General features: G+C 37.9%; 2 protein-coding genes across 2 annotated transcripts; both read right to left on the reverse strand.

Moving 5' to 3' along the window:
• Positions 1–3,485: 3,485 nt before the first annotated feature.
• LOC107631118 (ENTH/VHS family protein) lies at positions 3,486–8,251 on the reverse strand. The gene is made up of 8 exons (XM_016334453.3): positions 7,970–8,251; positions 7,553–7,647; positions 6,500–6,747; positions 6,130–6,285; positions 5,854–6,010; positions 5,637–5,779; positions 5,486–5,521; positions 3,486–4,798 (listed from the first exon to the last, which is right to left on the reverse strand). Exons 2-8 carry the CDS (start codon positions 7,626–7,628, stop codon positions 4,085–4,087), a joined length of 1,530 nt encoding a protein of 509 aa, XP_016189939.2. The 5' UTR covers positions 7,629–7,647; positions 7,970–8,251; the 3' UTR covers positions 3,486–4,084.
• Positions 8,252–9,979: 1,728 nt separating this feature from the next.
• LOC107631117 (SAP domain-containing protein) lies at positions 9,980–14,713 on the reverse strand. The gene is made up of 5 exons (XM_088507842.1): positions 14,078–14,713; positions 12,440–13,826; positions 11,377–11,574; positions 10,826–10,977; positions 9,980–10,714 (listed from the first exon to the last, which is right to left on the reverse strand). The coding sequence occupies exons 2-5, from the start codon at positions 13,782–13,784 to the stop codon at positions 10,244–10,246; spliced, it is 2,166 nt and encodes a 721-aa protein (XP_088363968.1). The 5' UTR covers positions 13,785–13,826; positions 14,078–14,713; the 3' UTR covers positions 9,980–10,243.
• Positions 14,714–15,292: the final 579 nt, after the last annotated feature.

Here is a 15,292-nt window from a genome sequence, read left to right on the forward strand (position 1 = left end):
AAATCCCCTTCTGGCTCAGGTCTGGGCTTATCTTCTATCCTGGCGTCTAGGTCGGCGAGGAAAACTCCTGAAGCTTCTTTGGACTTTTTCCTGAGAGAGAGGCTGGCGTGGTCGCAGGCGACCACCGTTTCCAAGTCTCCTCTGATGGATCCTACGGATCCGTCATCAGCAACAAACTTCATCACGAGCAGCTTCGTACTAATGGCAGCCCCCAGGTCGTTGATGGTTTTCCTCCCCAAGATAATGTTGTAAGCTGTGGAATCTCGTAAGATTACAAAATCGGCCATCACAGTCCTTCGCCTTTGCGCTTGCCCCACGGAGGTCGGGAGCGAGATGATTCCATCCGGCTTGATGAAGTGGTCTCCCAATCCTACCACACCGTGCTGGTGGGTCGCCAGATCGGCATCTCGTAGTCCCAGGGCATCAAAAACGTTTCGAAACATGATGTTCGAGTCTGCCCCCGTATCCACCAGGATCCGCTTGACGAGGCCGGTTCCGACCCTGGCCGTGATGACCATGGGGGACTTTCCGGCATCTCGTCGAACCATTGGTCTTCGGGGCCGAAGGAGATGGATGGGAGTCCCCGGGAACTTCTGGCAGACGAGGAGGAGACCGCGAGGACCTTGGCATCTTTTTTCTGTGCCGATTTCGACCTTGGGGCGGACTTTCTCGCTGTTACTACGTTCACCACCGTGAGACCGTGGTCGTCCCCCTCTGGTTCTCGGCGTTGTCTTGCCGCCCGGGAGCTGTCCTCGCCTTCGTGATCGCGATTGCGTCTCCTCGGCTCCCTTATAAGATGGGAGAAGTCGGCAAGTTTTCCGTCCCTGATTGCCTGCTCCAGGGCGTCTTTTAGGTCGAAGCAGTCTTGGGTTTTGTGTCCGTATCCCTTATGATATTCGCAGTAGAGGCTCTTGTCTCCCCCCGTCCTGCCCTTCAGAGGTCGGGGTTTCGTCAGTATCCCCTTCTCTGCTATCTGTTGGTAGACTTCCGTGATCGGTGCCGTGAGGGGGGTGTAATTGGTGAATTTCCCGACTCGGGGGAATGGCTTCGAGGCTTTTCTTGGGCCGCCGTCCCTGGCGTGTTCCCTTGGTTTTTCTCTGCCTTCGTAGTGCCGGGCTTGATTGTAGGCAGGCTGCTGTTTATTGGCAGCCACGACCCGGCTTACTTCCTCGTCGTTGATATACTCCTTAGCCACGCACTGGATCTCCTGCATTGTCCAGACTGGCTTTGTAGTAAGGTGCTTCCTGAAGCCCTCATTCATAGACAGTAACTGATCCCTGCATGGCGCCGGTCCCTCTGCGTCGAATCCTCATCGCTGCGACGCGCTACTACCCAGGCAACATCTCCCAGCGCCACCGCATCACCGTTCTCCTCCATTCCCCTCCGCATCCAATCCTGATTGCGGCGACGCGTGCGGCTCTCCATGCAACACCTTTCGCCGCGCCGCTGGATCCTTGACGTCCAGTCGTCCATCGTGGCTAATTGCCAGACCTGCGAACTGATACAGCCACAAAAGAAACATCTACCAATGTAGAAAAGAACCATTCGAATGAGCCACAAAGAAACATCTGATTCCATCTCAGACAAGCATCGAGTAACCAAAAAAAAAAAAAAACAGCATGGTTCTTCTGCGTCTTTTATAGCGTAGGACTTCTGATCGACATTCGGCAGTTGGCCTAGCGTTGCAATGGCATTGATTTGGAGAGCCGTTTGCGGTGTTGTTGTCGCAGCGAGTTTCACATGTCCTTCGAGGCGGAGGAGACACTGTTGCTTCACGCGAGGTAGTACTCACCAGCAGTCTCGAGGTGTGCGGCATAACGACACGGTGGTGGGGTGGCGCAGCGGCTGAGCCAAGTGAAGACAACGGTGTACGACACTGCTATGGGAGTGGGAAGGAAGAGGAAGAGTGTCTACAATGACGGGCTCTGGAGACTTGTTGTTGACATCGTCTTCAACGGGAGGAGACGCAGCTCCTTGCTGCAACGGAGAGTGATCGACACTGGTTAGAAGGCAGTGCAATAACGAGATTAGAGCGGAAGAGGAAGGAGAGGGTGAACAACGTGAGTGGTAGTGGGAGAGGAATGGTAAGGTTGTGGGATATTTTTTTATGTTATTGGGCCTTTTGTTGCAACCCATTGTGTAGTTGGCTGGCTAGTTGGTTACTTATCGGAGTTTATATATATATATATATACCAAATTGGTACCCAAAAAATTCTGACGCTAACAAAATAATACTTGATTTTTGTTATTGACAAAATGATCCTTGAAAGATTTTAAAATTTGACAAAAGTAACCAACCATCAATTGAGTTACCTGGAGTTAACGTTTAGGAGTGACGTGTCAGTCAAACCTTGATCACCCCCACCACCTCAAACTTTTTGCAACTTCCAACCTTGAAAGGCTAAAACCCACTTCCATCCTCGTTCGTTCACCCAAACTCAATCAATCCCTTCCTCAAAAATCAAACTACCCCTATTGTGTTTTATTATTTCCTTAATCTTCTCTCCTTAATTCTAACAAATTTAAGAACCATAGAAATATGGAGTCCATGTTCTTTTCAAATTCCTCACCTTAACAACACCAACACCAATACCTTAACAAATCCTTTAAACGAGCGTCCATACAATCATATGCAAAGATCTCAACTTTACCCTTCGACTCTCTAATGGGACCACCGCTAATTTCTCCACCGTGATCCCTAACCTCGCCCTCAAATCTGCCATCCTTAGCCACGCAGAAGGTTCCACTTAGAATTTCGATAGGAATCCGCAGCAGCAGTAATAACAATAATCAGTTTCAAAGTCTAAAGAATCAAAATCAAAACTTTCTGTGTAACCAGAGATAGTATGGAGGGAAATGCTTGAGAGCCTTCAAATGAGGATGAGATGCGGTAGATCTTGAAGGTGAAGAGGATCAAGACGAGACCAAGGATGTTGAAGATTATAGAAACGTAACCGAGGAGGATGAAATCGCAACTGAACTCGCTAGCCTGAGCAATGAAACGGATTGTAAAAGGAAAATCCATGAGTGCGAGGGTAATTCGGAGAAAGCGGTGATAGAAGGCAAGAACGGAGTGAAGTGCAACCAAGAAGCAAGTCTGAGTCTGCATCTGGGGCACCTTGTACCGCCGAAGGAAATCGGGATGAGTGACAAAAGAGAAGAAGGAAAATTGAAATTGGGGTATTTTTAAAATTATAAAAATTAAAAGTGGATCATTTTTGTAAATAATTGTTAAACTGACACGTCCCCCTTAAACTTTAACTACAGGTAATTCAATTGACGGTTAGTCACTTTTATCAAATTTTAAAATCGTTCGAGAATCATTTTGTCAATAACAAAAATCACATACAATTTTATCACCGCAGAATCTTTCGATTTAGTATTACCCGATCTATATATATATATAGCAAACCCTAAACCCTAAAGATTAGGATTATTAGGATATTTAAAGCAAGCGAAATAAAGATTATGCAAACTCAAGTATGTTGAAACCCAAGAGAGAAAAAGAATTAATTAATTAAATAAGTGCACATTACTTACCAAAGATATATAAGAAAATAACATCAGAATTTAATAAATTTTAATTCTAATTCTAATCTCTTGTGGTAGAATAGCAAAAAGTTGGCTCATGTTTGTCAAATACATCATTTCAAAATTGAAAAACTTGATAACATAGCTAAACAAATACACAGGAGAACGGGATCAAATCAAATAAAAATCTATACCTGGGGATTATTTTATCAAGGGATTACTATGGCTGAATCAAAGGCCGCGGCATGATTGATTGGTCTCCTCATCAGTATATACAGTAAAGTACATCATCATCAAAATTTGTATTGAGATCTCTTAAATATTTTTTGTTCATGATGGGGCGTCTCCTATCAGTCTTGGATGAAGTTGTTTAGCAAATTTAGAATGTTGCAGTTAGATACACTCCCTTCTAATCCCGGGGACCAGGGTGCCATAATGCCATTTCATAGATTTCCCCCCAACTATTTGCCAGCTCAACACCAGCCATCAATAAATTAAGAATCCAAATTTATTTCAGAGATCAATTTTGATTACAGTTTTACTATTGCTATTCTCACATAGAATGTTGATGATTACCATAGTACACCATTCCAGGTGGTTGAAGTGGTTGGAAACCATGTGGTGCTGGGGCTTGCTGAGGCATATGTACGGGAAGATGCTGAGTTATAGGTGCTGGGGGTTGCTGACTTATTTGCAGTGTCTGATGCGACATAGGAACCATTGACCCCATCATATGGGGTGGGGGTGGTCCTGGTGGCAATGGTGGGACGCTACCATAGGCATAAGGAGGAGCGACAATGCCTACTGTTGACTGCAAATATTGCTGGGAGGGGGGATTTTGTATCATCTGATATTGACCTTGTGATGCGGTAGCTGGATTTAGGGTGGTGGGTTGTGGTACCACAACTGAAGGATATGACTGAGTTTGAGTGGCGAGTAACTGTTGTGAGGTCATAAATACATTTCGATCTGATGTAGGTATTGATTTCTCAGGTGGAGTGGACTCGGAAGCTAGACCAGCATTTTTGGCCTCTTCTGCTGCAAATGATGAGAGTACAGAACTCATGATCAATTGAGAGGATGAAGAAGCTGCTAGCTTATCGGCAACCTCAGCAGCAATCGCAGCAGCTGACCTCTTAGTTGCTGCTTCTAATTTTACATTTGCATTGGTAACTGAAGTCATTGCAGTTGATGCTTTATATAAAATATCTTCATTGTCAAGTCGCTTTCGCATGGAGCTAGCCTCTTCTACCTGTGCTTGTGCTACCTAAAAGTCATTTAATGAGACATACGAGCATAAAGTTCAAATTTGCAAGTATCATCATTAGCAGCAAAAACATCTTCAAGTTTCGAATCGAAAGCATACTGAAATTAGAATGGAATTCAATGCTCAACACTTGCACATTTTTCTTTAATGATACCACCAAACTTTTACTTTTTAAATAAGCTGGAAACACTTGAGATTTACTAAAATTATGCAAGCACACTAGTTTTGTTAACTACTGAACTCCCGTATGCTGAACTTTTTAATCAGGCAAATGCCTCTGCTAACCAGTTTAAATTTGCTCAAGAAACATATATTTTGAAATTCAATATAATTGGTTTAGGTCCAAGAAAATTTAGTGTTGCCTTTTCCATCTGAACTTTTTAAGGGATACCAAATACTGCCTAAGAAAATGCATTTGTTATGACTTACGGGAGTTACATTAACTTAATGGAAGTTCATCCATTCATTGCATTTTATTCTACTAAATCTTTTGAAGCTTACACTAATTATGATTACATTATTGAATTCAACATGATGCCCCATAAAATCTTAAGATTATGTGGTAGAAACACAGAAGTAACTAAACGGTAACAAACCTAGATAGATGACAAATAAATAACACTTACTACCAATACAAAGCTAGTCCAAATAGGACAGTTTTCTGAGTTAAACAATCATGATATATACCTGAATTTGAGTTCGAACATTCTCCAGTTCAGATTCCTGAAAATGTATACAGAGGATTGCAAGATGTATCAGGAACTGAAAATATCAATGTGAAACCTAGTAACAGCAGAATTTGAGCACAAACTATTGAGAATATGAAGTGATAACTTGCCTGCTCATGCAAAGCTTCTTTCAACTGAGATACAAGTGCTGCTCTACTTGCTTCAATTAATTTAAGACTTTCAACACACTGTTTCAAAATATTTTCTTGCTGCTCTAGTTCCTTAGACAAAGTTTCTCGCTTGGGATCCTTTGCTGAAAAGAGAAAACAACATAAGAACCCTGGATTTCAAAACTCAGTTGTTACGTCTGTTCTGTAGATAGCTTACCAACAGCACATGCAGTGTCAACATCTTTTTCCATCTTTCTCACACGATGAACAGCAGACTTGCATTTACTCATCTCTGCGTCTTCATCAGGTGGTTCATTGAGCACCATATCAAATGCTGAGACTATTTTTTCTGCTGTACCTCCAATGGACAATTTCTGAATTCCATAAAATTACGTCAGTTGCAACTTAGTTTGAAGGAAGCAACAATGTAGAAAGCATAAAATGCTATAGTATAAATTTGGGGAAGGGGAGCCACAAAGGTACTCAGCCTCACCGTTCTAATGGAGCGAGAATCCCTTTTCACAATTTTCACATTACGGGATCGCTTTTTGTTGATTTCCAATGGTGGAGGTGCATCTTCTCCAAGTACTACAGCTTTAAGGTTGTGTGCCTGAGATCTGAACACTCTCCTTTGCTCCCATATGTCAAGCTAAAGTTAGGCAAGCACCAAGTAAAATACAATGAAATCAATATCTCAGTATGTAAACCATTTGTGAATATTCTATGCGAAGTTCAAAACTCATGCATGAAGAATATGGAGTAAAACACTTCATGACCATATCACCCCGTACTTTTTCATCCATTTTGATTGGGAAAGGTTGTATTCACAAGTACAAACTTCCAATGCAGGAATAGGGACTTACCACCCTAGATGCCACCTGCTTTGCTTGATCATCACCTTTCTCAAGAACATCTTTAAGTGCTGCAGGAATAACCTTCCAAAACTCAGTTACAAATTCATTTCCTTTGCGTTTGCTGTTCTGCAGGATGTCATTTGCAAGATACAGAAGAGGAACCCTCTGAGCTGTCTCTGAATTGAAGAATTGTTTATTCCATGTTTCTACAACCAGTTCTGCTTTGCTCCGGTGAAATATACACCAATGTGATAAAGCTATAGATGGAGTTAATGATAACAAATTATCTTGAACCTATAACCAAAACATGTACTTCATAGAACTAACTGAATCTAAATATGCGGTTAAATTGACCTTCGCAAGACAAAAAGAAAAGCCATGAAAAACACTAATTCAAACACTCACTCCAAGTTACACCACCAAGCACTTACATGTTGATGTTGATCTTAAAACTGAAATAAGTATGGCAACAATTATTATATAGGTATATAGGAACAAAGATAAATCTTCCATAAACTAGGGATGCTGCAGCGCTTTACCCTTTTCAGGAAACAACTGTGTCACTAGAGTGCAGGTCCTAAATAGAAAATACACAAGCCAAAAAAGGAACATGATTAAATATATATGGGCAAGAAGAATATAGATGCCGTCAGAAAATTCAAGATCAAATTTTTCAATGCCCCAAAACCAGAATGGACTTAATTCAACTTAACAAAGCTGATGCAAAACTGAGAGCTTCATAAATATATAAAAAGAAGTGAATATCCATCGATACAGTGATTGCAAAATTAAAATTGGAACGTTCATTAACTTCTAGTTACATATAGATAACACGAAACATTGAAACAAATCTACATTTTAAATAATACTTTCCATAGCTTTCTACTTGCAGTTTCCCCACACAAGAACTCATCCAGAAAGAGTCATACAGTCATGATATTCTCCGTAAACCGCAAAATTCAAATCTGACTTGGCAAAGTAATTCAGAATTCATATGGTTGAAAAGCGAATTCAATCAAGAAACATCAACCAAGCACAATGAAAGAAGAAAAAAAAGGATACTTTCAATACATTGCTGGGTGCTGTTAAGCTTGGACAGCTTGTCAGCGAGTATCTGCTCGCTGAAGACGCTATTCATAGCTCCCCTGCTAACCAACCTGCGGTACAAAAAAGAAAAATGACATTAAACGAAACCCTAGAAACAAAAACCAATTTAACGAATATAAAGGCGAAAATTTAAAAATTTAAAAACACTAAAACCCTAAAACAGAATTAAAATTGAAAAACCCAAAATGGGGGGAAACTGAAAAGTGGAAGAAACAAAAGCAGAAGCAAGTTTGAAAAAAACGGAAGCAATAAGAAAAGAGATTCAAATTGAGCTAAAGCAAGAGTGGAGAATTAAATCCAAATGAAACGGTTCATATGAAGAATTGAGTAAATGCAGAATAAGGGGAAGAAAGAGGAATTGAGCTGAGATACCAAGCAAGAGCAGCAATGCAAAATGAATCCGAAGAGGTTGTAACGCGGCGTAAAAGGTGAAGGCTTGACTCTTGAGAGTGAATGAAGGAAGCAGGGAGGGAGGCAGGGAAGGAAGGAATGTGCCTTAAAAGAATAGAAGAGAAGAGAAGAGAAGAGTGTGTTTTATTTATTTAAAAAGAAGAAAAATGTTTACGTTTTTAGGATTTATGTTTTGTCCATTTGGCGCAAACTGTGGAACAAGTTTGTCTTAAAACGGCGCACCTTAGTTCAGAGTACTTAGATACGCACTCATCTAAAATCACCGACTCTTCCTACAAAATCAACCATTTTCCTCTATCACCAGAAATCAGGAACGTTTCTTCTTCAATCCGATGGAAAGATAAAAGAAAAATATATGTATTTTTTATTAAATTCATTAATTTAAAAATATAAATAAAAAAAAAGACAATTATCATAAGTTTTATAATAAGCTTTTTCTTTTTCAATAAACAACGATGAATGGATACAAATACAGTCAAATTCTCTTTGATCATTAATTATTAATCTGACTAATTTCTTTGTTTATTACCAGGTCAACCTATTCGTTTTCTTAATATGGATTTTTCTTCTACGAGACAATCAAACATAAATACTATTGCGTGTAAAATTAAACAATTTAATTAGCAGGAATTAAAAAAACAATTATTTCTTATATAAAATTAATTTTATAAATTTAATTTTAATAAAAAAATGAATTGGTATTAATGTGATTTATATTTGTGATTTTTTATCAAAATAAATTATAATAAATAAATATTATTTAAAATTACGTTTATACAAAAATTATTAAAAAAGATATAAATTTATATTATTCAAAGCTATATTATTTTAATGCTTTTTGACTATAATTTTTTTTAAAATAATTTAAATTTATGTGTTAAAATTTAGTACTCTTGGTTATAATTTTTTAGTACTCCTCTTTAGTATTTTTTTTGTATTTAATTATATTTTTCTAATGGAATTCATATCATAGAAATTAACAATAATAAAGAAAATATATACTAATTTTAAAACACATAGTAAAAAACTACAAAGTCAAACAAAAAATATGTATTAATAAAAATGATTAAAAAATTTATATAAACAATAAGTACTAAAAATTCTATTAAAAAAATATAATAATATACATCAGTCAACATCAAAAAAGTTCTAAACAAAAATATCCATATTATTAAAAAAATAAATAAATAATTGATAAAAAACAAAACTTAATAAAGAGTACTAATAATAATATTAAAACTTACTTATTTGTAAAGCATAGCCATAAAAAAATTCAAGAATTCTGATAATTATTTTTTGGTATTTCTTATTATAAATGAAATTGAATAACAAAATTAGTAAAAAAAATAAATTTTCCAATCTATCAATTCAACGCAAAAGCTAAACGATACGAGTTTAAACCTAAAATCATGTTCGGGTTTAGAAAAAAAAAAAAAAAAAAGGTGGCCAAACAAAAATAGTGACGTTCAAAAAAATTGAATATGCTTCCAACGCATTTGGCCATTTACCAAACACGCTCTTAATCATTTCTCTTTGTTTTCTCTTAATTCTTTTTTTTCATTTTTTTGGTTTTATATTAACGACAATATCTTTTTTAACAAAGTCCTTTGGGGACTAAGCCAAATATTTTCAAATGTTTAAACCTATTCTAAACTAAAAATTTTACAACGATCAAAGTAGAACATTTTGAAAATATTTACACATCAAAAGAAGATATGAGGAAAAAAGGCAAAATTTCATGAATATAGCTTTACAAAAGTATCTTATTCGTCGCTACCAAATATAACACTACAAAGTACTAGTAATTTTGTGAGTGACCTCTTGCTGTATGTATGATAAGGGCTAAGGCTACATAATTCTATGTTTATCAGATTCGCCTGTTCCAAATTTCCTGACGTAAATAATCTTTCCCAAGTCCAAGCACACAATTAATGCATTCAGGTAATTATTCAAAATTCAATTCCAAGGAAAAAGCAAAGCAAATTCTTATGGAAGTTCATTCGATTTGGCCAAGGATACCTTACAAAGTTCATTAGTGTGACATTTGGACAAATTTAGGTTTCGAGTTTCAACCCATTCAAATATAAATTACCATATACTTACCATTGGTATAACAACAACAACATACCTACAGTTCCAAGATGAGCATTTACGAAACACATGTTAACTAAAAAAATGGTAAGAAATAAAAAAAAATCATAAAAGCTGACAGCGAAGAATCATTGCACTAAATCCCTACTTCTTGATGCTTCTGCCCCGTGCCGCAAGTTTTGCTGCAACTTTCTCTTCAGATAAAGGTAGATAGTAAATTCGAGGAGTTGCTCTGGTTTTGCGAAACAGATCATCCAGTGTGACCATAGGTTGGTCAACATCCTCTGGAAGGGGTGGTGGGGGTGGTAGCTGTTCTCTTGCTGCTGGAGGGGTTTTTGACTGTGGTGTTGGTGGAGGAGGGAAGGTTGGAGCAGGTGGCTGCTCTCTGCAGCGACGAACGGCAGGCTCTGGCTGTAAGGAAATGGGTGTCGGTGTTACGGGAGGAACTGCTGAACCATCATTGACAGAGGCAACCGGAACAGGAGGAGGTTCTAACTTCATTTTCACTTCTTGCGGATCGACATACTCCGCAACCAAAAGGCGTCCACCATTTGGAGGCCATTGCAGATTATACACAGCATTGCGTGTCTCAGTGGCTTCTTCAACAGATGAGTACTACATCACAACACAAAATATTGATTACATTTATATGATGACTAATAACCATAACATCGCAAGGGAACCTCCATGTCAGGAAGATGAGTATGATTATGAATAAAATCTTACAGTGACATAGCAATGGGTCTTTATTTGGTCCATCCAGAAACTGACAACATTCCCAGTTTTACCAAGAAGTTCTTGCACCGCTTTTAGAGTAAAAGGGCGTAGGAATTGATCAATCCTGAGGGAATTAGTTGGTGCCCTTTGTGATGGTGGAACTGCCATAGATCAAAGCAACACAACTTAGGCTAGGAAAGAGCCGGAACACTATATCTAATGGTATGACAACAAAGCTAAATCCAAAAGATACAGAGGGACACAAAAACAGAAACAAATAATACTAGTTAATGTTTGGAACCATAAACATAAATCAGTAAGGTCATTTATGCTAAAATGAAAACTCAAGAACTGAAATTTATGTTAATGCGTATCCCATAGGCCTGAGCTGTGGTTTGATAACTGTGCATAACTAAACTTTGAGTGTATTGATTCCTTTTTCATTTCACTTATTTGGATTACAAGAAGGGTTTAAAATTGATATTAATTAACTCAGCACCAAAAGTAAAAGCACCAGCTCTTCTCAGTTAATAATCCAATTACAATGAATATCAACTTACCAATACGCTCCTTGAGTGAATCATCCTTCCCTGAGGAATCAGATCTGGAGAGGATGTGCTTCAAAGTAGCTGGCTCATCCTTTGGTGCAGTAACAGGCCTGCTGAGCGCAAGACTTTGTGGATCTGAGCTTTTAACTGTTTCAGAGTTCCAACTTCGTTGCCGCTTGGCACGCTCATTAATCTCATCTGATGATTGTTCTGTGATGCAATTTCCATATTAGAACTGAGAATATATAAAAATGCTACCATAAACTGATAACAGCAACATGCACAGAGTGCAGCATAGATTGAACATGGATCTCACATTCAATTATCTCTATCAAAAGACAGGATTCCTCCACCACTTTTCCAAAGAAATTTTGTATTTTTTCCAAAAGCTAGGGAAAAAAAATAGAAGAATGTTATTCACAAAGGAACACAGGTTGAAGTTATATTCAGTTCTCAAATTTCAAACGGAAAACTAAGACTGCTATGACTGAGAAAATTGATTTTTATATTTCTGTTATATTAGCATGGCAGATTGGCAGGTGCCCCATTTGTGCAGTTTATGTTGAAAATTCCAAACAATCTTTGATTAACTTAACTGTTAATGGTGATGATCCAAAAGTGGATTTTGTGAAATACTTTTCATATAAATAGTTATTCACAACATAGTTTTAAATATTTTTTATAGCATTGGTTTTTAATAAACAATTTCCAAATAAGTAATTCTACACAGTATAGTAGAGACTCCTCACTCCATGAAGGGTTGTGTTAAGCTTGTGACAGCCAACGTAAAATTCTGTCGCATCCCAATCCATGGGACATGACATAATGACGTCTTTGATCGATGTAGCCGACCCCACTTAGTGGGAAAAGGCTTTGTTAAGTATAGTAGAGAGTCCATGGATAATCTCCATTCTCACATGAAACTGAACCACCACTAAATAATATCGAGCTTCTCCATGGTTAGAAAATGCAGAAAACATTCAGAACACTCAACGATGTAATACAAAGAATCTAAAACACTTGGTCAAAGTTCAACAGATCATCATGGGGATTAAAAACAAAAAAGAAAAATTACCATGAAATTTTCGTTTCTCGACAAGAGAAACTGGAGGAGTATGATTGTCTTGGCTGGTATCATCACCTTTTTCTAAAGATGGACCATCTCCCTCAACTAAAGTACTACCTTCCACCTTCACATTAGGAACTTCAAAATGCTCTCCCTTGTCTTTTAGTTCATCATCATCAGACTTAGAATCAACTTGTTTAATCTCTGGCAAATCCTCCTCCATGGAGTCATCACCAGAGCTTCTATCGAAGTTTAATTTCTCTGGATACCCAACATCTTCATTATTGCTATTGATCTTGTTCAACTCTGGACTTTTGTTATTATCCTCATCAGATGCCTTTTTCTCATGTAGCTCTCCAACATCCATTGGTTGTATTTCGTCATAAACAGCAACATCATATCTGGATGATGGTTCTTCCACCATATCTGGCCTAACAATCTCTTGTTCTAATTTAACATTTTCAGCAATTATATTATCCTTTAGTTCATTCTTTTGATTAATTGACACGGAATTAGTAGAAATAGAATCAGATTTTACTTGAGACCCTAAACTAGAGCTGACCTCAGATACCTGATTTTCTGGAACTGAATAGTTGGCCATGAGATCCTCGCCGGGAGGTTTTAGGTCACACTCCAGCTGGGGCTTCGAGTCCTGATTATCCAGCTGCGAGTTTGAGTCCTTATTATCCAGATGTTCTTTTGACTCATTATTCTCCTGGTTGGTTACCGAGTCACCATAGTCCTTCTGTTGTTCTGCACTATATGAATCGCGACTGCTGACTACTACTTCTGTTGAAACACTCTCAGTGACCGTAGTGGTGGGTATCTCCATGGTAGGTGCATGAACAATTTCTGAGGACTCCACATTTGTAGAATTTATATCGACAGATGAATCCATGTGTTCAACTTCTTCATTCACAGCAGGTGCAGTACTATTAATGTCAAATGGGACAGCAACATTGTCCAGCTTGTCACTCTTGTTGGCATCATTATCCACAACCTCTGAAATATTTTCAGCACCAACGGTTTCAACTGGTTTAGTTAAACTGGAAGTGCCCTCTTCAGCCATTTCAACTGTTTCATCATTTATAATCGTATCAACAACTTCAGCAACTACAGGCTCCGTCTGCGAATCTTTTAGCACAGAAAGATCACTGTTGAAACCATTTGCCTCATCCTTCTCTGAAGCCTCGGCAGTCTCCCTTTCAACGCGAAGGGCTTCATCCAAACGTTTGATCAAATCATCCTTCAAACCTTTGGTCGGTAGTTTCCTTCTCTTCAACTCCTCTTTCAGCTCCGTAACCTTCCACTTGTCAATTGGTCGATTGGCAAGAATTGGATATTTCGATGACATTATAACCAAATCAACTAAGCTTCCCTAACCTGGAGTGGCAAACTATATTCCACAAACAATCAACAAAGGAAACAAATAAAACGTCAATCAAAAGATTATATTACCAATTCCATTTATTTTCATCTCATTACAAATTGAATTGAATATGATAGTGGTGGTGGTGGTGGCGATGATGATCATTATAGGGGCCTTCTGGGGCACTTCAAAATAAGATTAAAATTGAAATATGTTGCACACATTTTGTAAGCAAATAATAATTATAAAAATAGATTCGAACATGAAAAAGTACTCACATGAAAGTTTGTCCTGCTTAATGCGCGAAACCCTAATTGCAGAAGAGAAGAGGGAGAATTAGAGAAGCAGCAACGTTGAAATGAAAGAGAGAAAGAGAAGCTACCCCCAAAACAAAAATGAACGAGTGGATTTCGCAATCTACACTCTCACTATACTCTTCGCCCCTTCGCTCCCAGCTCGTTAATTTTTTCCCATTCCCTGAAACACAAAAAAAAAAAAAGCAACACCAACAAAGTAATGGATAAAACTGAAATTCAATCCCAAAGAATGTTTTGTCCAGGTGAGGGAGACAATCATAAAATAACGGAATTGAAAAAAGCGCGAGATTGATTTTTTTTTTCCTTCTTTTTTCTTTCTGGTTGCTGTTCGTTGCTTGTGTAATTGTGTTCTAGGGCTCTTGTGTTGGGCGTTGTACTTGTACTTGTAATAAGTCACGGTTTTTTGCGGTTTTTGTTCCACCCCTTTGTTTTATCCAGACATGAGGACGAAAATCTCCCGTAATACCGATACTGCCCTCTGTGACACGGGGCTGCGAGTGCATTTGTTGGCTTCTTGCCGTTACTAATGTGGATAAGTGGATTGGCAAAAATAACTTCCCATCTCTCATCTTTCATTTCTAATGATTCAATCTCCATAGAAAAGTAACTATCCATATATAGCTGATTTATCCATTGGCCAATGTTACTGTGTAGATGGCCAAAAATTTTTACATGTATATATTTGAAGTGTTAAAATAAAATTGGAATTTGCCTGTAGTGATGAGACCCACTTTGATGAGCAAAATCTGCAAATTATTATAGTTAGACCCACTAGCTGAATTATTGCAGCGAAAAATAGGATGCATGTAAAAAATAGGGCAAAAAACTAGAATAAGCCAAGAGAAGTTACAAATTACCTAAATAAGCCAAAGTGAAATTCGTTTCAGCAATGAGCCAAACCATATATTTATATAATTCGAACCAATGTGGTTCGAATTCGAATCATTAATAATTCGAACCAGCTTGGTTCGAATTACACGCAAACACAAGCACACACATAATTCGAACCAGCTTGGTTCGAATTACACACAAACACACACACACTAATTCGAACCAGCTTGATTCGAATTACACACAATAATTTATGGTATAATTTGAATTATGCTGTTAAAAAATTAATAATTTATTAAAAAAATTTATTAAAAAAATTAATAATTTAAAAATTAAAAAATATAT

This window comes from Arachis ipaensis, chromosome B3 (assembly GCF_059453495.1).
Source record: "Arachis ipaensis isolate K30076 ecotype BB chromosome B3, ASM5945349v1, whole genome shotgun sequence".
In the NCBI taxonomy this organism is placed as follows: Eukaryota; Viridiplantae; Streptophyta; class Magnoliopsida; order Fabales; family Fabaceae; genus Arachis; species Arachis ipaensis.